Source organism: Geospiza fortis, unplaced genomic scaffold, assembly GCF_000277835.1.
Source record: "Geospiza fortis unplaced genomic scaffold, GeoFor_1.0 scaffold112, whole genome shotgun sequence".
NCBI lineage: Eukaryota > Metazoa > Chordata > Aves > Passeriformes > Thraupidae > Geospiza > Geospiza fortis.
Window position 1 is genome coordinate 5105470 of NW_005054298.1, and position 27713 is coordinate 5133182.

Here is a 27713-nt window from a genome sequence, read left to right on the forward strand (position 1 = left end):
GAAATGATGGGGTCTGCAGCATTTCTTGGGGCTGTGTGAGTTACCCTTGGGCTTGTTGCCAAAAAATGGCACTCAAGAAGTCTCAATGGGCCTGTGAGGTTTTCTGTCATTCAGTCCAGGTGGCCTGAAAGTCCTGGCTGGAGCAAGGAGCACTTTGAGATGTGTTAAGTTTTCTGATAGTTTGATATTGTGGTTTCAAAGTATTTTTGTTCAAATCTAAACCACAGCTTGTTTCATGAGCAGGCTTGAATGCTGCTCAATCTCCCCCATTAAAGTTTTAGAAGAAATCTCTTCAGTGTTCTGACCATTTCCTGTGGCACAAGGTCTTTTTGTAGACATTTTTTAAGTGTTGGGTCAGGTTGTTCTAGTGGGAACTGGGTGAAAGTAAATCCATGTGTTAAAACTGGTTTTGTAGCTCTTGAACAACTGAAAAAGAAAAAAAAAAGCAAAGAAAGTTTGAAGTGATTTTTAATAATATTTTCTTTCCTTCAGCTGTCTCCGTAATGAGATACAGTGCATCATCCTTTGGATTTGCTGTAAGTAGAGATACAATTGAAATATTATCTACTCTTTTTTTCTTTTCCAAGGGCCTTTTCTGAACATGAAATACTGCATTTTTTCTTATGGTAAGTTCATGGAAAGGTGTACTAAGTCAATAATGGATTAGGAAAGATGAGGCAAAGATATTCTAATTATACTTTTTCAGTTTCTGCCCATTAAGTCCCATCCTGGAGTAAACCCCATGCTTATACCTTATTGTTGATAGATGTTATCCAACAGATACGGTTTTCTTATACAAAATCTCTCAACTAAAAATCAAGTTGTTGAACTTGAACCAAATTCTGAATTTCCCTTCTGAGCTGTTCCCATTGAAGCTGAGGGTAAGACTGCTCTTGACTTTGGGATGTCAGCTTTCCTCTCCAGTCCTTGCCATGACTTTCCAGATTCGTGGCAGAGCAGAAAATTCCTAATGACAAGCAATGACTCATATCAAATAATTTATCTTTAGCTTTCAATTCTGAAGGTCGGATTGACTCTGTTGGAAGTTTGACATGGGAGTGAAAGTTCTTACAGTGGGACAAGCCTGGTTTTCAGTGTTCCTGACACCACATCTGCATTAATTTGGAACATGAATTTTGCTGTTGATACAGAATAATAAATTAATATAGGGTGAAATCTGGGTGGGATTTTGGAGAAAAAGTTAATTTTTTCTTGGTTGCAAACAAAAGCCCTTGCAGGGAATTAGTGACTGCAGGCATTTTTCTACACTTATTTCTTTACAGTCCTTGCATTAGGATCGTATTAGTATTTTAACTTGGAGTGCTACAGTGGCAGACTATGATGTTTGGTTTCTTTCTTAACTTCTTCACAGGTGATAGATTAAAAATTCAATTTTTTAAAATCCATTGATTGACTTTCTGAGCTCTGAGGTGTATCCCTGTGCAATAATACATGGCGAAAACGTGAACATCAATTCAATAAATGTAAATTGTGCTTTCATTAAAGTGATTTATTTGAAGCTGCTTTGTGCCTGTGCAGCAGGATGGTAAATGCTTTGCTCTTAGTGCAGGGCACATTGAATGGCCCACAGGACAATTGACTCTGTCTCTTTTGCAGTTTGATGCCACCCTGGACGTTTTGTCATCAGCGATAGTTTTGTGGCGCTACAGCAACGCGGCCGCGGTGCACTCGGCACACAGGGAGTACATGTGAGTAAGCTTCACTCCTTCTGCCTCTGCCAGGGGCCTGCAGAGCTTCTGGTGTCAGGCTGGGAGGCTACACATTCCAGAGCTTTGACCAAAACATTTTGTCCTGTCAGCAAGTATTCTTTCCTTCTGCCAGCTCGCTGCTCGCTCCCAAACACGCAGCCCCTCCTTAGGCAAACCTCCCTGTGGTTGGGATTTTCAGTTTCTTTTTAGCCAGCATAGCAATGATGACGCCTTTGCAATTTGTTTTCCCTTGCAGCACCTGTATCGAGTGAACTTTATTTGCAATCTGTAGTAGACTTGTGAATCTTTCGTTTCGCATCTTACTGAATTATTCTTACTAGAGTATGGTTTTTGAAATTGATGCTTATATTATATTTGTACTTCTCTCAAGAAGTTTGAATATAAATCACTTAATTTTTTTAAAAGTAAGAGTATAGCAGTGATGCATGCCTTCTTTATGCTTGCTTTGCAAGCAAATTTTTTCTATATTAAATGTTTGATGTATGTATCCTATGGGGGAAAAAAAGTGTTTATATATGCAGTCCAGTATTGATCACAGTGGGAATTGTGTTCTGCATTATTGTGCAGCATTTCTATGGGTGATTCATATGATACCTGAGAGGATCAGGTGGAGATTGAATCGATAATTTTTCCAACTAGTGCATAAAAAAAAATTAAAATTCCTACTTGAATTTTGGGCATCTAGGTGGAGAATTGCAGTACATTTGCCTGTTTTTGGTTTTTCTCTGTACTGCCATTTCTGGCAGCATCCCATCTGGCTGGAAAATAGTTCAACTGTCCCCTGGAATGGACTGCAATTTTACAATAAAGGGGAATAAGGTAGGTTCTGGGCTGAAACACCTCAAATTATGTCCCTTTAATGAGGGGCTGCTTGATGAAACTAAACATTGCATAACTGGTAGGATAAAAAAAAAAACAACACACAGAAACACAACAACAAAAAGCCAGACTGGAGGTTCTCAATCACATCTTCACAATCTTTTTCTAAAAACTGAGAAAAAGTAAGCAGTATTTTTACATGCCTTAACTCAGGCTCATGCAACAGCTTGCCAGGGCTGTGAGTTCCTTTCTGGCAGGGCTCCATACAGAACAGTTTGGAATAAAAGGCCATAAAAGACTGATGTGGCATTGATTCATAAAAATAAATTCAGAAAAATGTGATTAAAATTAGTCTTCCTGCACAGATTTGGAGATTTTAACAGACATTTTCTTAGCATCTTGCTTTTGTGGGTGTCCACAGTGATTCCTGTCAACATTCAATTAACATATTTTTGAAATCTTCTGTTGGGCTTTTTCAAGTGAACCTTGTAAAGTATTTAAAAGAATACAATATACAAAAGAAGACTCAACATATCCCTGGGGGTAAGCCAGTAAAGTGAACAGGCAAACTAGTAAACATATTTTCCTCATTTATGGTTTTTTATGCTCATTTTTAATTTGCTTTCATATAATCCCTCTGCTTTAATAAGGCTGAATTAAGCCAGTGAATTACTTGCCATGCCCATTAGTTGAAGACAGTTAGGGTTTCATTATGAGTTCAGTATCAAGTGAAAGAATGTTCCCCTGTGCTGGGAATATGAATCTGGATATCAGCCTGGCTATCCCTGTTTCCAGAGCTGTGTTTCCACCACAGTACTGACAGCAAAGAGATGGTGAGATGGTTGTGCTGCAACTCTTACTATGTCAGATTTTTGAGGGAGCCAAATTTCTAATTTCCTGTTGCGTTTAATCAATCTCTAGCTTGAAACACTGCGCATAATTATTTTTCCTCCTTGACACTGGGAGAATGTTGCAATGATGCCTGCTGGCTGCTTGCTCAGCTTATGAATAATCAATCTTTGCATCATATGTGCCTCTAACTTCACCTGGTCTGTCACTATCCCTGTTTTCTGTGGGTCTCCTCCCTCAGACTCCTGGACAAATGTGGTGTGGTGCAAATTTGTGTTGGTGCTTAGGTTGTGCTGTGTGTTATTCCTGTTTTTGTGTGCTTGGCCATACTCTGCCTCAGTGCAGGGGTCTGTTTACCAGAATAAGGTGCCAGAGTAGCTTCAGTTTAGTTCTTTATTTATAGGTCTCTCTTATTGATTTAAATATTTCACTTGTCTGTGTATCCTAACAGATCTGAAAAAACCCTTATCTCCCTGGCAAAAGCCAAGTGGAATTGCCAATTAATTGTGTTTTGCAAATTTATAAAACCTCCTCTTTCATAAACCTGACATCAAGAGATTGATCCAAAATCTCTTAAAATCAGTGTAAAGCCTCTCATGGGAAGGCAGCGTTAGAGTCAGCCCCAGCTCCTGGACGTCATTGAGAGGGAACATAAAGATAGACTGAAAAACACACCCCCAGGAGAAGGCACAGAGAATACAGCCTGACTCATGATGTGCTGTGAATTAAATACTGGGAATGAAATGCTAAGATGTGAAAGAAATGCGTAGTCTTGCCTAAGCTGTAGCCATATGGCAGTTGGAGCTGCAGCATTGATGGGCTGGCACTCCCAAGGGTACAGGAGTGCTTGCTGTGCCAAGTTCTGCTCAGAGGAACCAATGCATTTCCATTTGACTTCAGGGCAACTGGAGTGCTGAAACCATCATGCAAATGTGTCCTGCTGAGCTTAACTCTGCTTAATGTGTTTCATTTTTATTAGATCATTTGATTTCTCTTGTTTTCTGGGGTGAGATGAGAAGGATCTTTTTCAGAGTTCATCCCTTTGGTTCATCCCTTCCCTCTGGGGTGTCAGCCACCACACACAGCTCAGAAGAGGCTGAACCCCTGGCAGTGGCACCAGCCCTGGAACCATTTGTTGATTCTCCAGATTCAGCCATCTCAAATCTCTGCTTTCAGTGGGAACATTGATGAGAAAACTCCTTTTGCTCCAGAGTCCTTTACTGCCTCTTCTAGAGCTCTGTCACCCTTCCTGCTGCTGCTCAGACTGCTCCTGGATGTGTCATTGGTGCCCACATGAAATAAAAGCCAAGGCTAAAACATTCACCAAGATCAGAAATTAAACCACTGCAAGACTGAGACACTGCTTGACTCTGCCTAGCTGGCTCATTAATGAAAGAGTATGTGGGAGTGGGATGAATATTTGATGTTTTTTAGAAGATCCCTTGAAAGAATTGTAGGTCTTGAGGCAATGCAGGAGTTGGGAAGGACTACAGATATCTGGAAAGAGAGTCAGAGCACATGCATAGTTCATGAGTACTTGATCTGCTCAGTGTGATCTGCTAGGTTGTAAATTAACGTGCAGGAAATGTAAAGGTGCTGAACAAGTCATCAAAAAGCAATGATCGAGGAATTAAAGAAAGGAAAAAGTGCTGAAATAACTGGAGAAATAATTTGAAATCTCCACTAAAGATGAAAATTTACAACTGAAATTGATTGAGGCATTTAAGATGCGCAAAGAAATGTCAGCGGTCCACCTGGCTGGTCTCCATAACCAGTTTACAAATGCCTTGAATATTCTGCCCTTTAGTAAACCCTTAGCAACCTGGTAGCTTCTTGGTTTGCTGAAGCAAATACAAATCTGTTGAAGAAGAACTTTATTGATGCTGGTTTGGCAAGAGTGGTTTTCCACGTGCTTAAATAAACTCAGTAAATAGCTGTAGAAGAAATTTCTTAATGGAAGACTGGAAAAATATCTCATGAGATGTTGAACTACTGACTGGCTATACAGCCAGGGGCAGCTTTTAGCTTCTGTTAAATTCAGGAATGCAGGGCTTGTCTGGAGTGCAGGAACTGTGTCTGAGGAGAAAGTGAGAAATACCACCAAAAAAAGGAAGGATTGGAAAAAGAGAATAACAAACTACATGTATACAGCCTTGTGGGAAATCTTTAAAAACCAGAGCTCTTTCAGTACAGTTGGTTGAAAGATCTTGCTTTTCTGTACAATGCAGTGCAGGACCCAGTATCTGCCTATGCCTGTGGGATTCATTCTAGGATTTTTGGCTACTGGGCTTTTTATCGGAAAACCCAACTCTGTACAGCATATTTAAAACAGTGATTCTTGACAGTTGCAGCTGGTGTTTGCTATATATTATTTTGTTGATGGTATCAAGTTAAATTCTGTGTTTCCCAGGAACCAGTCTGTCAACATCTTTCTTAACCCAGTGCCAGAGTAAATAGGAATCCTGACTCATAATGAACATTCTGGATTATGGCAAGAGCAGAAAACACATATTTCTTACATTTCTTTCACTGTGTTGGTGTTGTGGTTTTGTTTGTTTGTTTGCTTGGGTTCTTTGATTATGTATTTCAGACTCTGGCTATGCATTCCTTAATTACCTAATAAGAAAATTAAATTATATTGTGGACTAATCATTTTAAACACACTTGTGGTGGTCTATGTTGCCATGACATAATACATAATGAATGCAGATATGTCCTTTCTTTTTTTTTCTTTTGGTGGAGCTGTTGTCTGAAACATGAGCAGTAATACTAAAATTACAGGAATTAAAATCTACAGTGTGGTAGACATGGGTGCAGATATCTGTCATACCTCCACCTGCTTCTGAGAAAGCTTTTTGCCAGAAGAGACGAGTCATTTTGCAATTAGACATTACCTAAATGCTTTGCTATGTGCCTATAACTTCACTTCCATCTCCACACCTCAGCTGTGGCTGTGGATTTGGTACCTTCAGGATGTTGAGCCCATTTGCCCCCTGAAGAATGCCTGCTCTGAGGATTTGCTTCTTAATGGATTCCTAAACTATGGGGAGGGAGAACTGGTGTTCTCACCTGTTTTGACATTCAGAACACAACTATAAGAGCTTAATCCAAGAATTTCTTATTTAGCTTCAGCTCAAAGCAGTCTCTAAGAAAGATATTTGATTGCTCCTCATCAGAAATTATGTGAGAAATCACATGAGAAAATGTGATGAGACTCTAAGAGAGAGAGAGCCTCTCCTTCCAAAGTAATTGTAACCCTTTTTTCTCTCTTGCTCATGTTCAGATGACACCACTTGGGAATATTTACCCTGGTATCTGGTCGTGGGGAGTCTTGCAGAAATTATACTGAATATATGTGCATTACAATTAGGCATATGGGAGTATGGGAATATGGGGATTATGATGTATCCTACTTTTGCACTCAAAGCTTGAAAGAATTAGAAGCCACCTTTTACGAGTGTCATACTGCAAATTTGGGTCTGGCTCTTCTCTCTTCCTCTGATTCTAAAAGAAAGCATATTGATCTAGATGGTTCCAGGGCATATTCTCTTTTGGTTCACAGAATTAAATAAAGCCACCCAAACTTTCAGTATTTCTATTGTATTTAAATTTTCATGTGAGGGTTGGCTCTGCTGTACTGGTTAACCCAGCTAAATGAGCACTGTCTATTTAGGTAGTGTTGAATGAAAATAATCCTCTGGGTTCAGACCCAACATATCAGTCACATTGAAAAAACTGTGGATAATTTTATCTATACCATGCACACGAAAGAGACTCGAAGCACAGATGGCAAAATCCACACCTACCCACAGTTCAGGGCAAACCTCTGTGGCTGGAGGCAAAGCTCTTTTGTGATGAGTGAATGGAATACCTAAGTGATCTGGAAAAATGTCAAATGCATGGAGCTGCAACCAGCAAACAGCTCAGAAGCCACCTCTGCAGCTCATGTGTGGTTCTCAGCTCCCAGGGGTTTGGCCTCACACCACATTTTCATGTCTCTCCCACAGAATGAGGCTCAAAATAAAGAGTTTTCAAAGGGAGTGTTCACCTGTGCTTGGATATCTGTTTAATAGGAGGAGAAGTATGGTTTCCTCTTAACCACACTGAAAATTTCTAAATCATTCTTTCTTCTGAAATATATGGCCAAAATTCTACATCCAGGTACATGCTCGATGCAAGAGGGGCTTCATATGGCTGATTTAATAAACATCATAATTTCTCCATAAATTCATTATCCCATATTCAGACAAAAGTAAATCAATCACAAACTTTGCTCTTACCCAGACAGAAATGCATTTATGCCTTGTGCAAACACACCCAAAAAAATCATGGCACATACAAGTTATATTAAATTTGAAATAGAAAATGTATATATTTATATATTCTAAAATCTGTTTCAAAAACTGTGGCATCTGTAGACTTGGCAATGATTTTACTGGAGCTAGATCCAAAACCTATGAAAGCATTTCCTTTTACTTGACTGGTGGTTGATTAAGCAGGATTTGTGTGTTTTGCCTAGTATTTACACATAGGCCCATGTATATACAATCAGGGGTATGATGTTTCCTGTGCTGGAATTTGATGATCACCATAGAAATGAATATTATGGAAGTTCTCAAAAGGGTTTAATTTCCAGGTTCAGGGGAATGTCAGAGTGTCTGATCATCTGCTGCAAGGGAGGAGCAGTGCTGGAGCCAGGAGTGTGGTTGTAAGGCAGGTGTACTCCAAGTGCAGCTGCAGAGTCTGTGCAGACCTAGGAGCTAGAAAACAATTCATGAGAGTTTTTGAACTCCCCCCAGTTGTAGAAATGTCTGTTAGCTTTTTCTGGTAGATATTCCATACCTGGAGTATCAAATTATTTATGGAAATGTTGCCCCAGTTCAGCTGCATGATGTTAAAGTGTGTAAATGCTCTGTTCTGCAGCAACTGGTTGAAATCCTAAGGGATAATAAAAGTTTTAGCAGGCCTGTAACACTTTCAGCATGAAATGGTTCCCTAGCAGAGCTGATCTGAGTCTCAGCCATAAACAGCATTTCTCCTCAGTGTCTTATAAGAAGTCAGACCATGTGGTATCACAGCACACTTTTCTAACACAGTAATTGAAAAATTGATTTTCAGCGGTCATTTGGACTATTACTTGTATTCTCTTTATTGTGTAATCTAGTTTGGGCTTATGTTTTTTTATGGTGAGAAAAGCAGAGTAGCTGTAATGATGCTGATCTGGATCCTGGCAGTTGGGGGTGGATTATGGAACATGTGTGATGAACAGCAAGCCCACTTCATTCCTTTTAAAGAGTATCTTAAATTGACTCCATTCCCTTCTCACTGAGCACCAGGCAGGTGTAAATATCCTGAACAGCTGTGATTCTGTACAGTTTGGTGTCCAAAACCTCTTCAGGAGCTACACCTGATAACAGAGAAGCTACACCAGCAGCTAATATAACTGCCTAATTGGACACAAGGAAGCTTTAGATTAGCAGTAGAGCATGACAGGACTCTCAAGACTGAGGCTGATATTGCATCTTTTGCCTATGTATTACCATAATATGTCACAGTGGCTGGTTCTTTTTAGAAAAAGTCCTTTAATGAGTTTAAGAGGCAGATGTTACAGTTGTCGGAGTTCTGGATGTCACCCTCATGAAAAATGTGACTGCCACGTTACAGAACAGCAGCAAGTGTTAGTGAACAGCTGCACTGTAATTTGGATTTCTCTATTTAAAGGAAAGAGCAGCAGAGCTGTGGCACAGTGTGCTGTGCACAGGACAGGCCCGTGCTGCCACAGAGCTGCAGTCCCCAGAATAGAGCTGCTGCTCTCACCTGCCCCTGCTGTGCCTGGGCTGTGAGCTGGGGTGCTGCTGGCAGACACCCCCAGCTCAGCAGCTTGGGGCACCCCTCTGCTTCTTTTCACACCCTTTTTCCATGGCAGGAGTGGCCCTTGCTCAATCCCTCCTATTCCTCACTTGTGTGACAGCAGATTTTCCCTACCCTGCTTCTCATCATCTCCATCAAGCAGATCCCGCTGATTTGCCACCAGAAAATCATTTTTTGGTGACCAAATTTGAACCTTTTCCTCCAAATCCTTATCCTTTAGATTCCAACATTCAGTTTTGACTGCCCTTGAGGATTCCTGGGCTGGCTGTAACTGGCATTTTACACTTGTCTGTGTTAAGTAGGCTGTGAGAGCTGCCATAGTTCCAGTGTTAAACAGGCTGACAGCCTCTCCTCCAGAAGAAATGTGGGGCAGGTTGTTGCAAGTTCCAAGTTATTAATGAAGGAGCAGTCACAGAATGTAATTTGTGTTTGGTTTTGGGAAGGAAGAATGAAAACAAGAGTACCAGCAAGGCAAAGAGATAGTAAAGGATTCCTCTCATGTGGTTAGACATGGAAGACAATTGAGAAAAAAGTGTAGGTACAGAATTGGAAAGTGAATGAATACTTCATGCTCAAAAATATTTTCCTAACTTCTGACAGCAAAAACCTCCTGGACAATTGCCTTCTGTGTTACACCATGTGACTTCCCCTGAATGATTCCCTGCATGATATTCACTCTGTCAGCCACTAATACTAAAATCCCTTCTAATCATAGGGAAACAGGATTTAGCACTTTTACAGTTTTTATTAGAATAATTAATTTTATAATTTTTTTCTTCCTTAAACTCTAGAGGTTTTATTGGTGGGTTTACTCAGAGATTAAATTCTGTAGCCATCATAAAACTGATTTTCTCAGCTTTGCTGAAGAAGCTCACATTACTCCTGGGCTTAGAGCTCATATTTCTCTTATTGGCCTGCAGCTCATTTTAATGTGAAGTTACAGTTTCTTGCAGAGTAATATTTTTCACCACTTCGGTGGTGAAAACAGCCTGCAGAGATTTTAACATTTCCTTTTCTGTGGGCTATTAGGAGTCATTAGTACTGAAAGATCTTGACAGAGCCTGCAGGGTTAAAGATTTTGTGGCTAAAAATTAATGGGTTCACAGGATACTGCAGGTTGGAAGGGCCTCAGGAGGTCTCTGGCACAAGCTCTTGCTCAGAGCAGGGGGAGCTGTGAGATCAGAATAAGGCACTCAAAACTTCATCCAGTCAGCTCTCCAAAACTTCCAAGGATGGAGGCTCCACAGCCTCTCTGAGAAACTGTTCCACTATTAATCCATGGTGGAAATCTCATTTCTCTCAGGAAAATACAACATGGTAAGATTCTTAACAATCAAGGAAATGCAGAATTAAAATAGAGTAAACCAGTTCTTGCAGAGTACCAGAATACACATAGAAATTAGAAGTATTGTTTTTTTATTTACAGCATTGTGGCTGCCAGAGAATTGGATAAAGAACAGAAGCTTGTTTAGATGGCAGCTTTGCAAATGTGAGAATAGAGTTCCTATCTCAAGAATATGAATATAAATCCTAGTGCTTTGTACATTGAATTTTTTTTTCCAGTTCTTTTTGTCATGTTTACCCCTGTAGCTCAGCTAAAATGATCAAAATGTTTTCTGTGACTAAGGCAAGCAATCTTGATACCAGAAAGGAAACTTTTACAGTCAGAGCAATCAATCACTGGAACAACCTCCCCAGGGATGTGGCAGAGCCCTCATTGTGGGAAGTTTCCAAGATGCAGTTGGACAGGGTGCTGAGAATCTCATCCAGGTGCTGTGAAAGGTTGGACCAGGTGACATTTGGAGGTTTCTTCCATCCCAGACTCTTCTGTTGTTCTGTGAGGCTCTTTGCTTTGGTTAAAGTAATAAATAGCCCCAAGCCTCCCACAAAATAACCCATATAATCAAAACAGGTCAGCTAATCTGGGATACTGCAATGAATGAAACAGGTGGGAGAATAGAACAAACTTGGGAAGTAATTAGACTGCTCCTGACAAACTTGTTTTATTCCACGTCGTGTCGTCATGTTTCAGGCATTAGTTTAATGAACTGGAAGTGTGGTGGTGAAAAAGTTTCCAGGCTGTAACAGACAAACCATCAAGTGCATGAGAGCCTTTTACCTCCCTACTGCCCCAAAACAACTCTCTGTGAGTTGCTAGGAGAAAGTTGACGCATTTTTGCAGATTTCGTTCATATGCATCACTAATTTTTTCTGACTCCTTAATTCTGTTGTCCCACCTTTGCTGACTTGAGAGGAGGAATTACCAAGGGCTTCATTGCAAACCCTGATTGGTACAGTGCTGCTGTAAAGATTTGCCAGAAAGAGAATGGGATGATAATTAAAAAGAGGAAATTTTTGCCTTGGCTGTTTCATAGCAGTCAGTTGATACGAGAAAAACTCCATTTCCAGTCACCCTTGTGTAGCTTTTCCCTGATCACTTTTGAGGTAGTTTATAGCAGAGCTCGTTACTCAGCATATATTTGTAATTTCATTGCTATTATTGATTTATTTCTTATAAAATGTTACCGAACAAGTAGCTGAGAATCTAAACCTGCAGTCTTACATCAATCTGACTGCTGCTCACCTGGAGGAGCAGCCTCTTTATCTGAAAGGGGTCAACTCATGTTTAGTGTGGCAAAGCCATGCTAAAGGTAAAATTGCTTCATTATGTTGAAGGTTAATTACCATAGAAATCTGAGTGAGATTAATCTCTAATTCTGTGTTGGCAACATTACAGAATTTTAGTCTTATCACTATCTGTAGGGAATTATAACAAAGAATTGCAAAGTTTGAGAAAGAATAAAGGCTAAATCCACAAATTAGGAGGCTGTTCTGCTGCATCTGCTGAATGCAAATGAATTGGATCACTGGAGTTACTCTCCTTAGGAAATTAATTTTATCGTGAGATGAGGGGAAAAAGTGCTAACTTACTAATAGCAGCTTGAGAATTGAGTTTGTGGAGATGGAAGCCCCTGAATCTCAGTACTTTTCATAGCTACCTGCTTAAAAGCCATTGACTTATGCAAAGCAACAAAATTTGATTAAGGAAAAGAATATCAGTTGCTTACAGTGATTGATTTCCTTTTCTGGTTTTCTTATGAGTTGTGAAAATTTGTCATCAAAATGAGGAATTGTGTCTATTAGAGCTGCACACAGGGAATATGTGATGGAAGAGGTGAGGTGGCAGCTGTGTGTGCTGTAATGCAGTTACACTGATCTGCTTCTGATGGGTGTGAAATATCCAGGGCTGCTGTAGTACAAAATGGGTATTTATAGGGCTGTATAAATATAAATGGGTTGTATGTGGGTTGTAATAGTGCTTTCAAGAAAATGTCTTTTGAAAATTGTCAAGATTCAATTGTCAGAATCAATCTTTTGTTTTTAAGATTTATACAGGTGTCTGAATTCCAGTAGAAATGATCTAGCAGGGACATAATCTCCAAACCTGTGTAAAGTCTTTGGTGGTTTTGAGAGTCTAAATTATTTCACTCTCAATGCTTGAGGCTGCAGTACAACCAATCTAACAGAGTGTTTCATATGTGACAAAATAATGCTGAAATGATGAGGCAATTTCTAATACAATGAATTACACTTCATATTGTCTTCTGGATTTTCACATACAAATAATGCCTCAAAAACACATCAAGAAGTCTTGGGCAGATCATGATCAGCTACCAACACCTACAGCAAACCAAAGAAGGCTTGGTGGTTTCACTGTTAAATCTGTAATATTTAATTCTCTTGTAGTTTTCATTACTCTTGCATTCCAAATGCCATTGCTTTAAGAAAAAACCACAACTTTGAAAGCTGGAGCTGTAGTTGAGTTAAAAGTTGATTGCTGCCTGAATATCAGAGAGATGCCCTCACCTTGTCCTTTGTGAATTAGTTTTCTATTCTTCAAACTACGCTGCATTCTGAAAGATTCCAGAAAGATTATTGTTTCTGAAAACCAAATAAAGCTTTTACACTATGTTTTAAAATGTTTTGACTAAATTTTATCTCTTCCTCCTTCTTTTTAGAAGCAATATATTACATGGGACTAGAGGAGATTCCGGATTCATGCTTTCTTCATTAGAGCTTTTCTGTTGCCTGTCAAACCTGTAGCATCAATTCTTTTGCTTTACAGATCAGTTAAAGCTATTTAGTGGGTTCAGTGGTAACCTCTGACACTAACTTGGGTAGAAATGGCTGTAAAATAAGGACATGATCCTCAATAGGTGCTGGAGATGTGAGTCAAGGGTTAGGACAAAGCTATCTGGGCTGTCTTTAAATTCTTCTCTGTGTTATCAGTCCACCCTCACTTCTGCATCCTACTCTTTCACTAGTTTTTATGGGCATTTCTCAGTCGATTTAAACCTGTTTAGAAATGGCAGTTTGCTCACCTAATGTAATTGAATGTTATTAATGAAATTGCATTTACCAAGTACCTTGGCACTAACACCCTTCATGTGCAGTTGGAAACACTCTGTAGTTACACACCAGTGATTGTTAGCAGATGGAAGTGAGCTGGCTTGTATTAACATTTTTGTGGTCTAGTACAGTGAAAGTAGACCATGCTTACAATAACCAATTGCAACTTGTTTATTATGTACTACAGTTTCTCAGATTAATTTTAGGAGGTTTGTTATTTTTTACATTTGTAGTTGAATTTTGCATGATTTGCAGGCTAATTAGAAATTATTTCTTTCTAGCAGATGAGATTAAAAGAAGACACAGTGCAGTGTTGTGTCTTAGTGGTTTTGCAGATAAATCAATACACTCAAGAAGGCAAAACCATGTATTTTTTTGCTTGAAGTACTATACTCATGAATTTTGCATGGCTGTGGATTCCAAAAGCCAGCATATAAAGGAGAAGCTAGGCTTGCTAAATACGACCACTGAATGCTTATTCAAACCTCAGTCTGCATTTCTGTCTGCTATTAATACCCTTGTCACTGTTGTTATCATCTTTCTTTCCTTCTATCTACTTCAGCTATTTCTGGGTAAGTAGGTGGATGGGAATTCTTTTGCCACAGTAAAACTGAGCTGGAGAATAAGAGGAACAGATCAAGATTGCTGAAGCCGTTGTGTATCTGCTGGCAAATTTGCAAAATATTTGGGTGTTTGGCAAGTCCACAGAGATAACCCCAAACTCTCTGATTTCTGTGGGAACAAAATCCAGCCAGTGGTCAGGGCATTCCCCAGGGAATGTTTGCCTGTCTTGCCCAGAAGTGTGCAGGGAATAAAAGATGTGCTGAGGGAAAGGGAAGATGCATTCAGTGGGCATCCAATTCTAGGTATTGCTTCTAGGAAGTGTGATCCATGGTTTCCAGCTACGCACAGATTTGGGGCTGTGTTGGTTTAAGCCTGTTGTGGGGGATAGAAAAGCTTGTCTTTCAGAATGGTTGTCAGATGAAATGTCAGAATATCCTTGCAGGAAGTTCATGTCTCTTATGTCGAGCAGTTACTGGCTCAGCAAGTGGCCTTAGGCAAGTCAGCCAGATTTTGTGGGCCAGTTCCTGAGTCATGTCACACCTGACTGGGGAGGAAAGGGCAGGAAACAGCTGTTCCAGGTTCTATTGTGCTACTGACCACATTTACCAAATATCTCTGCTGGCTTGGTAAAGAGAATGAAGTTCCCTTCATTATTTCTAATGGGAGATCCTAGCAAAACAAACAAACACAGAGAAGCAGTCCTTCTCTAGAGGGCTCTGTGATAAATCATCAGGAGCAGAAGTGGCAGGTCCTTTTCTCTGAAACATCAGAGAATGGAACATCATCTGCTGTGCCCTGTCTTCTCATACATAATCCAGGTTTTAAGAATGGGAGAAGAACTGGATGTTTCATTCTGTTCTTTAATTTAAGCCTCTATCTTTAGCTCCTTAAGACATTTTTTTTATTATTAATATTCTGTCGCCCTCTGTTACCCTGGAAGAGTCGGCAACTTCAAATATGTTCTTAACATTTCTTTGTATTTTTCTCTATTTTTTCCCCTCAGGGTTTGTGTTATCTTGGGTGTCATATTCCTGCTGTCATCAATATGTATTGTGATCAAAGCCATCCATGATCTTGCAAAGAGGGTGCTTCCAGAAGTGGTAAGGTGATTCCTGTTCTTTTAAATGTTCTCTTTATTCCCCGCCCTGCCAGTGGGACTGAGAATTGCCAAGTCTCCTTTCAACAGCCCCACTGAACTCTGTGGAGCTCTAGCAGGTGCCTTTCCTGCCTGGCTCATATTGGCCCTGCTCTTCCAGCAGTATTTTTTATTTATGTGATGGGGTCTAGTCTACTTCTGGAGTTTAATTATGGGGTTTGTATAGATTTGACCCCAAATCTCTCTCAGCATAACCACTTAAAGCTTCTACACAGGACTGTGGGGGTTCACTTACAGAGAGGAGGCCTCTCTGGGCTTAATGAATGTACTAGAATTTTATGAGAAGAATGTTTCCACAGTTTACTTCTCCAATGGCTTCAGTATTTTATTTTCAGTGTGGAAAAATATGTTTTTGGATTATATTTTAATGTCTTCCAGCTCTTGCCTCCAACTCCAGAGCCATGTAAGTGTAGCAGGGATGAAACAGGTGAGGGGAGCGTGCTGGGTGAAAGAGCTGGGTTTTAGACTGGCTCATGGAGCATCACAAAGGGCTTTTCTCCTGCTCTCTGCTTTCTTTTGGCTGTGAAAGCAGCCCCTACCTGGCCTGTGGAGCAGCTCTCCTCAGTGGCCTTTCTCTCAGCTCTGCTCTGGCCTGTCCTGCTTGCTTCCTTTCAGTACTGGCTATTAACTCCTACTCATCTTAACAAGCTGCTCGCTGGGAAAACCATTTGGCAGTGGTTCCACTCCCACAAGACTCTTCCTAATGTGCTCAAATAAAATGAGTTTGTCAGTTCAGTTGTTGTGTGCACAACCTGACTCAGAGCTTTGTGAAGTTTGGTCAGGTTGTGTGCTCAGCCTTTCACCTTGAGGATTCACCCTGCCAGGTGCCATTCTCCACACAGCACCACACAGAAACCAAAACTCCTTCCTTTCAACCAGGAGATGGAGGCAGAGCTGGAAAATCAGAAAGCCAAAATGGGATTCCATCTGTTGCCCACTGTTAGCAGGGCAGATGACCTGCTGGGTCTTGTGTTCTCATGGAAACTTGCAAGGAGCTGGGCAATTCCAGAAGCTTGTTCAGTAGTTTCTGGGAATCTGGGTGAAGCTGAGTAGCACAGCCCATGAGTGGGCAGGTTACTGAATTGCAGCCAGGTGCATTGTTTGACTGCAGGTGATTCATGTTCTCTTTGCATTTTGCTTGCCCTCTTTTCCAGTCTTCATAATTTACTGCCTCCTCAGCTTTGCCAGCATTGCAGCACATGGAGTTCACCAGCCTGGTTCTGTCAAAATGATCTGGGTTAGCTCAAACACTTTCAGGAGTCAGTCCTTAAACCCAACCAAAACATTTTGACAGAACTGGGTTGGGGGGGTGAGCATGGGGCATGTGCCAGTGAGGCTGAAGAGGAGGCAGGTGAGGGTGAGGGGAGACCCTGCTGTGATGGTCAGCTAAGGGACAGCTGCTTAACTTGTCTGAAGCCAAACAGTGCAAACTGGCTACAGCTTGACTCTTGTTTAGTGAGAAAATGAAATATATAGTCCTGACTCAGTGAAGGAGAAGGGAAAAGGGAGGTTACAACCATAATTAAAACACTCATTTTGGTGAATTTTTGGTAGTGTATATCAGGTTAACTTAGATGTCTCAGTCTAATTCATTGTGAGAAAATGCTCTAATGATTCTATCAGTAGGAACAGAAATTTAAAAGTTGTTTCATCTATATCTAACTCTTTCATCATTACAAGTTCAATCTACAAGAGAGGGCTCTATTTCTGACGTGGGGAGAAATGTCTCATATTTGGATTGTGAACATTTTTTATGATTTGCATGTTATGATTTTTATGATATTGTACTTCCTCATTTTTAATGCTTTTAAATGCAGTTACAGTAGGAAAATATATGGAATCAGTCCTGTAAATATGGATGGATAATCGTCCTGCTGTGACTGTTCTCACTCATCTAGGCACGCAAGAACTACCAACAGTTTGAAGGATGTATCTGGCAGGGCATGGGCTGTGGATGGCTGGTGGCAGGGTAAAAGTCACATACACACACCCCTGAAGGATTTTCATACCTGGCAATTCTGCCTGGAATGTAGATTGGGATGAAAAAAGATGGTGCTTTTGTTCAATGTCTCTTAAACGACATGGCAAGGATTTTAATTACAGAGCCTTTCAGTACATCCCCCTGTGGGAAACTGATTCAGCAAGGGTTGTGTGACAGGTGAACTATCTCTGTGCAAACTCAGAGTAACAGTGAAAAATGGAAGGCTCAGGGGACAGCACCACTGCTGCGAGTCATGACCAGTGAGGTGTAATGTCTAGGGGTTGCCAACATTAAAAATAACTGGGGAAGAGGATGGTGTTGAATAGAACCCTTTCCAGCTTCCATAGCTGTGCCTGACTGTGATGCAGATTTTCAGGTTGCTTGTTGCTCCCTTAGCTGCTCTAAGCAGAAACTGTTGTTCTTCTCAGTTCTTTGGGTCTTTGTTGGTTGATTGTGCTCCCAGCAAAGCTGCACCTGCCCAGGCCATGCCATCAGCATCTGAGCAGAGGGGAAATCTGCTCAAATGTCATCAGTAGGAGGCAGAAGTTTCTGCCTCTGCTCCTTTATCCAGGCTGCTGTCTTCTACCTGTTGGGCCACTGATGAACTAATTGCTAATGATACTAATTTCTGTAGTATCTTACCATGTAATTTGGTTTTAATGTGTGACTATATATCATAAATATAACAGGAGCAATGTTTTCTATTAATATTTTTTTGCATGGCAGTGAAGTAACCAGTTCTACATCAAAATAATGACCTGAAATATTTTCTGCTGGTGCTATCTGTGTTACTGGGGTTTGATGTTAACTTGCTATTCTGAGACCAGGGAATTATCCTTGTGGTGTGAGCAAGAGCAGAACATGAAGACCAAGGAAAGATAGTGTAACTCCACCAGTGTCCCAAACTGGTATAAAACTGGGGTGAAGAGCTCAGCACTAAATTAAGAGGATCTGTGCCTCAACAGAAGTTTCACATGTGTGTCAGAGTCCCATGATTTTTTAGTACAGTTTACATCCTTGTTGCCCTTTATTGCAGCAAAGGTCACTGAAGATGTGGGTAATTTTTAAAGAATCTTGTGAAATTTTAGCTGTGTGACTTCAATCTTAAGGGAGATAATGTGGCAAAAAGCCCAACTGGAAAATGTTGCCCTCGGTGTTCAGATGCTGAACACAAAGTTGGTACTGTCAGCCCTGAAGATGGAGATGGTTGGGAATGCACTGCTCTACATGGGGGATTCAAGATTTACCTAATGATAATAATATGCAAAGCAACATGAATGACTGCATTATTGTCAGAGCTATAAAGTCTCTTTTTATGTCTTTATTTCTGGTAAAGTTCAGGAACTTTGGAATAATTTCTCTGAGTTCATTTCAAATTGCAGAAGTTTTGGAGAAAATAATATGATATGGACAAGTTTAATTTTAGAAATTAAATAGACTGGGTATTTAAGTATCTGCTTGCTAATGGTAAAGAACTATGACTAAAATCCTAAAAGCAGAGTCAGTAACTTTTGAATAATTCTGGATCAATTATAGGAAGTTCATTGTATTTCTTGTTCCTTATGAGATACACTCGTTATGTATCTGTGAGTTCTTAATATGCACATGGCAAAAAAGTATTGGAAATATTTTGGGAATTATTTAATGTAGAGATTTTGTTGTTCTTAAAGTGAATCTTGAAAGAATTGCTTTAATGAAAATACCAGCAATAAGAGAAAATATAAAAATAATGTGATTAAGAAATAATTTGAAGTGTTTTCCAAATGTTTTGAGCAGATATTCTGTTACTTATGTCGACACTTAGAAACAGGAGTCTCCTGTATTGTTGCCATTTCACATGGTGATTTCAGGTGCAGGTCTGGCTACCCTCAGAAGGATTCAGAGGACCAGGAAGAGAATGACAGCTTTACTGCCCATTAATGGCATTTCCACCTTGACTTCCCCATTGTGTAAGGGGCTTAAATGCCCCCAGGCTCCTGTTAGGCTGCAGAGAGGTGCTGCTCAGTTTACAGGGCAGGAGTTCATGGTTAGCTCAGCCAGGCATTTTCCAGTCACCCATTTGAATTCTTTTTTCTTCCATGCTGGATGTGATTTTGTTGAAACCCTGTGAATGACAGGACTCCTGATCTGCACTGGCACAGGAGGGAGGACAACTAGAGCTCCTGAATTTCTGTATTTCTTAATATTGCCCCTGCCTTCCTTTTCTGCTTCTTGTTTGTGTTACCCCTTGCTGTGTCTCAAGTAAAATAACCAGTAGGTAGTGTTATGTCACAACACAGGCTTTCAGCACAGGCAGTGATTTTTTAATTCTTTCGAATGCCTCAAAACCTTGGGAAACACTGAAATAGTGGATTTCTCCTTTTGGTTCCCTAGCTGGATATGCTGAGGACTGTAGTTAACTTTGGCATAGCCTGTGAGGCAGGATATTAATGACCAGGTAGATTAATTAGTTTAAAATAATCTGGATGAGTTTAATGAGAAGTGTTTGTCTGGAATTTTGGTTTTGGTAGTGTGTGTGTTTCCCACATGCAACAGCAACCATGACCCTACTGGCCCAAAAGCCCCAAATTTGGTTTTGAGTGACTTTCTTCATGCTTTTCTTTTTAATTTTATCTCCATCTTTAGATGAGAAAGCCTGGAGAGCCCACGGAATCCAAAGGACAAGGGTCACCAGGGATTTATGCAATATGTTCACTTTTGCAAATTACTGTTTAGCACTGAATTGATATTTTTAGAGAACTCTAACTGTAGATTTCATTTCCTGCAGTTAGCAGCAAGCCCAGAAATTGTCATTATTAGGTAAACTTAAGGTTTTCCCTTTGCACAGGACTTTGTATTTATATTATAATTAAAAAGAAGCCTGCCTTGAAAAATTATATTCTGTGTCAGGAGAGTTGGCCAGACAATTAATTATATGCTTACCATATAATTCTGTATTTTTATTAATTATACATCTCTTAATTGTGTGGAAAAGTTCATTTTTGGGCAACTGAGATATAATAATAATAATAATCCTCAGTGTTCAAAACACCATCCCTTGTGCCAATGTTTTTTGGTATTTGTGATGTAGAGCAGTGTTCTTCAGCAATGATCCATGGAATGGTGTATGTCTTGAAATGAATTATTTACTGAAGTCATGAATTTCAGGGTTGATGATAAGGTGGGTATAGGAGAAATATTGCAACTGAAGGGATCTGTTTGTCCAAGAGGGCTGGAAAGTGCCAGTGTTGAATATGTGCAGTGAGAAGTGGAATGGATCTTTTTTCTCCCACTTTTTTGAAGATTTTTACATTACCCTTTGTGAACATTAAAAAACATATGATGGGTTTCTGATTCTTGGAGAGAGGAGTAATGAGGAGAATTGAGTTTTCCTATCACTTCCAGAGGAGATTTGTCTGCCGTGTAACCTCACCTTGGATTTGTAGAGATGCCTCATTTTCCTTTGGAGGCAAATTTGGGTGTGGGCATGGAGACAATTTCTCTCAGCACGTGCGTGCCAGTTGCTTTGCCCAGCTGTGACCTCCATTCTCACTTGCCTGGAAATATTTTTAATTCAAGCTTCCTCATTTGGAGAATTTAGAGATGTGATGGCATTTTCCACTTGCCTTGGAGCACGTTTGGAAGGAAATCTTGCTGTTTCTCTCCTACTCTTGTATCTGTAGAATGCTTCAGTTTCTGGGTAAGATTCCTGTCCACACCCTGCCCCCAGCCCTTCCCAGGATCTTTCAGTGCCACTATCAACCCCCCAAAAAACGGTAATATTGCAAAACCCAAAGAGACCAAATTTTATACAGGAGAGAGAGATGTGCCATTGATGTGTGGGAACATTACAGCCGCAAATTCCAGTTTTTTCTGTGTTCTTGTCCTATTTTTTATGTGGCTGGGAATTTTTTATTTAGCTGGGAATATTTATTCTGTATGGGCCTGCTTCAACATGACATGCTGCAGTTATTATTTCAGTTTCATATCATTGATCCCCAAGGAAATATTTTTCACCAGCCAGATCTTTGACTTTTTTCCCTCTCCCTTTTTTTCTTTTTTTCCTTTGTTCCAGCACTTGCTGAAAGGGTTAGATGAAGTAGGCCAGCTGCTCTTCTTTCTGGAGTGTTTGGAATTAAAATTTCTGATAATTTTAGCTCTTGTTCAATACACCTGAATTAAAAAGCTAATCAGTAATTGACATTTGGAAGAGAAAGTCTTCATTTTTGTTTACCCTTCAGGTTAATTTTAAATGAATATTTCTCAGATCATGTAATTTAAAATGTTTTTTTTTTTTTCCTACAATGATGAATATTGAACCTAAAATAGAATCATTTCTTGTTGGCTCAGAAATAATTTACCGAGGCTCCTTTTCCCCTAGCTATGAGATTCAGAATATTTCCCTTATTGTTACTTTCAGCATTTGTTCTCCAACCTGTGTTAGCCATAATAAGATAATTCCCAATAGGGGAAGGAATTACCATTCCTTTATTGATGTTTCAGAGAGCAATATCCACAGCCAATGATGTCCCTGAGGATTTGATACACACACATTTCACTACAAATAAGAAGCAATAGTGATTTTGCATACTGTTGATGACATGCTTGGATTTTTGTGCAGATTTTAGTGATTTTTGACATTTTATTTTCAATATATTGAGAAAGGAATCTAAAAATCCTTGAGGGTAGGTTTTGAGAATTGCTTTGTGTTTGCATTTGCTGCTTGCCAATTCTGTGATAAAAAACCCTTCATCATTTGCCCCTTTACCTTCATCATGTCAACTACTAGATATTCTTGGGTAGTACAAACATAATTTAGATGTGAATGATGTGCTTTATTTTGACCATTGCCACTAAGAATTTGCAGACTTTTTCTTGTTTCTTGAAGAAGGTTCAAAAAGCCCAACCCAACCACACTGAGAAAGGCTGTTTTAATTTCACCTGGGGTTGTAAATCAATATCCATTTACTATTCAGTTACTGCTTGCATTTCCCTGGGTAATAGTATAACACATGTAATGTCAATGCAGTTTGGCATTTGTCCTCATTAGTATGGCAAAGGACACTTTTTTGCAAGAGTAAGCAAGCATCATGCAATATTTGTGACATTTCCTGCAGGACAAAGGCAAGATGTAATCAGTTTGTGTATGAAGGACGTGCAGCCCATCTCATGTGGTGCCTCCAATGCTGTCATAAATGAAATCTCTTGAAAAATTAGGGCATATGTTATTCTATTGTATGTTATTGATTCCAGCTGGAAGAGGAAGGTAGGAGTGGCACAGTGTAGCTTTGTGAGTTCTAATTGATTCATTGGTTTAATAGTTGAAAATAAATACATCAAAAATATATATTCAACAATGTCAACAGTTGAATTTTAGGCCAGTAGCAACATAGCAAATAACACTTATGATTATATACACATATGTCCTTATACACGTTTCCCTATACATTTATAAACCTCATATATAATTTATTGCTTGCCATTTCAAATCAAAGTATCATACACATTAATTATACATGAGAATCCTGCTTCATAATTGTTATTTCTATGTATGGCTTGGAGTTTGGCCTAAAATACATGTGCTCCTTGCAGGTTGTTGAGAATGTTGTGGATACTTGAACTGAAGAGTAAAACCAGGGTTAGGGCAAATGAACAGCTACACATCATTCTTTGCTTAGGTGATAAGCAGATTTTCCAGATTTTATCATAAAGAGATTTTCCAGATTTTATAGGAAAGAAAAGCTGGTGGCTGCTCCCCACTTGGTGCGTGATGTGGAATGCATTGCTGGTCTCAGCTCCCTGCTCATAGGAAAAACCAGTCTCACTCTTCTGAGGGCCGACAAACACAATTTTAATTTGTGTTTCATAACTTTGGTGTTAAAGCAATGTGGATGAATTCTGGGAGAATGGGAAGCATGACTGATCTAATAGTTGAGCAGACACTTTGCAGGAGCCCTAAGGTCACCTAAGAGAGTTCTCTGCTCCCTGAGCTCCCAGGCCCCATGCCTTGCCATGGCATCCAGCACACCCTGACTTTGTCATCTGCTTCTTGAAAAAGCATTCTGTGCTGTGGGATTGCTTTGTCACACCAAAGACAAGTTTAAACATTCATAAGATTTTTTTTTTTGGTACTAATAATAGTTCTTTGTATCTCCATGTGAAGAGACTGTCTCCTGCTTGAGTCAGAGACTGGGCTGTTGGTTTGTTTTCTGACAGTAAAGTGCAATTAGAACTCATCCCTTTTGAAGCTTGCTAGTGAGAGAGACCCTCTGGCTTCCCAGGGGCTCCCTTCAGACTGATTACATAAACTATTTATTACTTGGGAGAAAGTGTGAGAGAGATTTGGAATTTTTTTCTTTTTTAAAGTGTTTGTATTAGAAACATCTCTGTTGCTCTCTATATAGTAACATAATCCTTCAGGGGAAGAAGAGGAGTCATTTTAGAATGAGTAGCATGCTCTGCAGAGGGGCTTTTAGTGATCCCAGTGTGCCCAGATGACTTGGCAGCTGCTGGGGGAGCTGGAGGAGCAGGGGGCTGTGGGAAGTGTGTGAAGGTAGGGATGGGGAGCAGAGCCTGGCAGGCGCTGGGGAGGATGGCCACCAAGCACCTGGACTGAAGAAGGGTCATTGCTGGGTTCCAGGAGACAGATGGTGAGTTGCAGAGATGGGCAAAATTAATATTTAACAACACAAACTCAGCTCAGTTTGGGCCAGCCATGACTTTGCTCCTGCCAACACCATCTGTAGCATTCCAGAAACACATCCCTACCTCCTCAGCCAAGAGGAGCCAGGCTCAGCAGAGCAGAGGCAAAACACTGTGAGACACCAGCTTCTCTGGAAAGGGAAAAAAATGGCAGGAAAAGGGCAGCACCAGTGATTCCCAGCTCCTGCAGGAGTGAGGAGTTGGGCAGAGGAGTGGAAGGGAGCTGCAGCTGTTGGGGGGGGAGAAGCAGCTTGTTCTGGGATTGCAGTGGGATGAGTGACCAAGGAAGGACAGACCTTCCTCCCTCCCATTCCTTTTGACTCCACACTGTACAGTGCAGGTGAAATGAGAACATTTTTACATCTCAGAAGTGGAAGGGCTGTAACTAAAGGAGAGTGGGCAGAGAGGAGCTGGTAGAAAACAATACATGAAATCAGAGCAACGTTTTAGGGTCAGAATTAGCAATATGCATTCTAGGGAAAGTTTAGGAACACAAATCATCTGCAACTTAGTTACTAGGCTGGGAATTGAGTTAAAATTTTTCTACCTAATAAGCCAAGCACTGAAGAATCTATTGTGAGGTTTTTAAATTTTTTTAGTTTTCTACAGTAGATTCAGGAAGAGATCAAAGTTGCAACATAAAAAACAACAAACTTTTTCTGAAGCTGTAAGATTACTGCTGCTTTTGGTGAAATCCTTGAAAGCAGGGGCAGAACTGTTGTGACAATTTTGCAACCCCCCCTTCTCAGCTGCACAGCTGGGGACAGTGCATTTGAACAAAGTGAGGAAAGCTGCCTGCTGGCTTCTATTATTCCTCTCTTAGGTAAAAGAGGAAAAGATTTTATTCCTAGGAAAGAAAGCATAAAACCACAGGATAAAACCTAGCATAAAATAAATATTAAGTAGGGACATTGTAGCTATTAAAATGCTGTGTAATGAGAAGGCAGCCCAGGATGGGCACCTTGCTTTATGTGCAGTGCTGGTCTGTACCTGAAGCCAGCTAATCAGATATAGATGTCCTTTAATTAAGGGCTCATGTACAGTGTAGTAGCAGTGCGGGAATATGATGAAAAGAAATGCAAAAGGAAGGCGCTTTATTTACCACACTGGGAACCTTTATGGGATGGAAATGATCAGAATTTAAATTTTTCTCATCTGTCACAATTTGCTGCTGCTTTAATTAAAATACCACGGAGCACACGTGGGGTGAGGCTGGCTGGGTGTGCTGCGTGCCCCCAGTGCCCGTCAGATGGGGAGGCAGGGGCTGCCGACAGGGCAGGATCCGCAGGGACGTGGTGCCAGATGGCCCGGCTGATTTTATTAATTTACATCTCCATTAGGGCTTTTCTTGCCTCCATCTCTCCGAAGGGTGAGTTCGTTCCATGGGAATCATTTCACAGCCGTGTTTAACCCTCTGGAGCCCGCAGCCCAGCGCGTTTGTCACTCGCGTGTCCCTCACCTCTGCTGAGCCCAGGATTCGATGAATTACCCTTCCCTCGGCTGATTCACCGAATCCTGCTGTCCTGAAGCAGATCCAGCTGCTTGGCACCAGAACAGTGCCCGGGCAATGCCCTGAGGTGTTTTTCTTCTCTTCCACCCTCACCTGCCCAGGGAGCAGCCCGGCTGCTGGTATCACCACTTTGGGCCGCTCTGTTACACCCCCAAAACCTCCTTGGAGCAGCAAACGGCCTCACTGTCCTTATTCCAGCTCCGGGGCTCCAGAAAGAGCAGAGAAGTACTCAAAAAAGAGAGTTTGACAGGGTTTTTCCTCTTGGTTTGGTGCTCGCAGCCGCGCTCGGTTCGTGCGGGATCTGCCGCCTCCTGCTGGCTCCTGCGGGGAGCTGCGGGGTCCGGGAGTGTTTGGAAATTTCGGGTGTTTTTTAGAGATTTTGGGTGTTGTTTAGAGATTTTGGGTGTTGTTTAGAGATTTTGGGTAGTGTTTAGAGAATTTGGGGTGTTGTTTAGAGATTTGGAATGCTGTTTAGAGCTTTTGGGCAGTGTTTAGAGATTTTTGGGTGTTATTTGGAGGTTTTGGGAGCTGTTTAGAGATTTTGGGTAGTGTTTAGAGATTTTTGGGTGTTGTTTAGAGATTTTTGGGTGTTATTTGGAGGTTTTGGGTGCTGTTTAGATATTTTGGGTAATTTTTAGAGATTTTGGGGTGTTGTTTAGAGATTTTGGGTGTTTTTTAGAGATTTTGGTGTTGTTTAGGGATTTTGGGAATTGTTTAGAGTTAAACCCAGGAATACTGCCTTCTAAAAAGCTGTCTGGCACAGCCAAAAGCATCTGCATGCAGAGCAAGGTTTTTAATTTCTTCCCTCTCTTGCATCCACAGTGATAACAAAGCAGCTTTGATTTGTTTGGTCTTTTCTTTTATCAGGGGTTAGTGTTGGTGATTAGTAGTTAGTGGTTAGTATTGGCAACAAAATGAGCTTGTGTGATTCAGTGGGGGAGAAAAAAAGTCAAACTTAGAAACAATATCTAAATCCTGAATATGTATCCTCTATAAAAAAGCCTGTTCAGTAATTCATGACTCCATTCAGAAATCTTTGTTACATTTAGATCATTCTTAGATTCCAGAAGAGTAGCTAGACTCATTTTGATCATTACTGTATAGCAGAACAAATAGAACAAATAGCAAGATGCATTTCTGCATACTGTGGTTTTCTTGACATGTGCAGGAAAAACACTGAATTCACCCCAAAAATTTGTGGCATGCCATGACAAGAAAAAAACCAAGAAAAAGCTCTGAATAAAGTGCCATGAAGAGGATGAAACATGATATGATAGCACAGGGAATAAGGCATTGCATTTTCAGGATTCTGAATCAATAACTGGAATTTCGAACATCTCTGGAACAATTTTCAAAATATCTTGTATTGTGATCCGTAGATATTTTCCAAACAGTGAAAATTTGTAATGCTTTTCAGTGCATTCCCAAGGATTTCACAGGTGTAGGAAAAGTGCATTTTGTCATCCCAAGGCTGGCAGTGACACTCTGTCCATAGCAAAGTGATTTCTTCTGTCACCTCTGCTGGGCCTGCAGTGTCCAGCTCTGTGCTGGGGACAAAGCCTGTGTCTCACACAGGGGGAAGGCACAGATAGGAGGTAGGGATGTCTGGGAGGAATCAGAGGCTCTTTGGAGGGTCTGTGGGGTGATGGGGAAACAAGGGATCTCATGTTGTCCTTGTGCCAAGTGGGACATGAGAGGAGTGTTGGTGGAACACAGCTTTCTGCTTCAGATTATTCTGAAGCCTTATGCTGTATATTAAATATCAGGTAAAAGATTAGATTAGCCAATCAAAACTTGTTAGGCTATCCAAATGAAGTCTTTGGGCACTTAAAATACACATTTTTGAGAAAGATATGTAAAAATTAGAGGCATAGTTTTGACAAGGATCTCAAACTTTGAGGGTTTTTTGCAAAGCTTGTCCAGACTTTTGAAGCTTTGTTGTCATTTCAGACCTTCTGAGAGCTCCCAGTTTTCCTTGTTAGATTGACAGCAACCAAATATTGCCACTATTTCCTTAGTCCTTCCCTAGAACTCGGAAATTGCCTGGATATTTTTCAGTTGTTCTGTTAAAATGACTTTATGAATGCTTCTTATCCTTCCTTTACCCAGCACTTGTGTTCTGTGTTTTCATTTCTTCTATTT

At 40.5% G+C, this 27713-nt stretch overlaps 1 protein-coding gene across 1 annotated transcript in view; it reads left to right on the plus strand.

The window, feature by feature from the left end:
• Positions 1 to 27713, plus strand: part of TMEM163 (transmembrane protein 163) — an 87958-nt gene that overhangs the window by 52115 nt on the left and 8130 nt on the right. Inside the window, exons 3-5 of the mRNA XM_031056848.1 lie at positions 493 to 536; positions 1618 to 1709; positions 15247 to 15343. Of these exons, the coding sequence (XP_030912708.1) occupies positions 504 to 536; positions 1618 to 1709; positions 15247 to 15343 (222 nt within the window). The 5' untranslated portion in view covers positions 493 to 503. The remainder of the gene's footprint in view (positions 1 to 492; positions 537 to 1617; positions 1710 to 15246; positions 15344 to 27713) is intronic.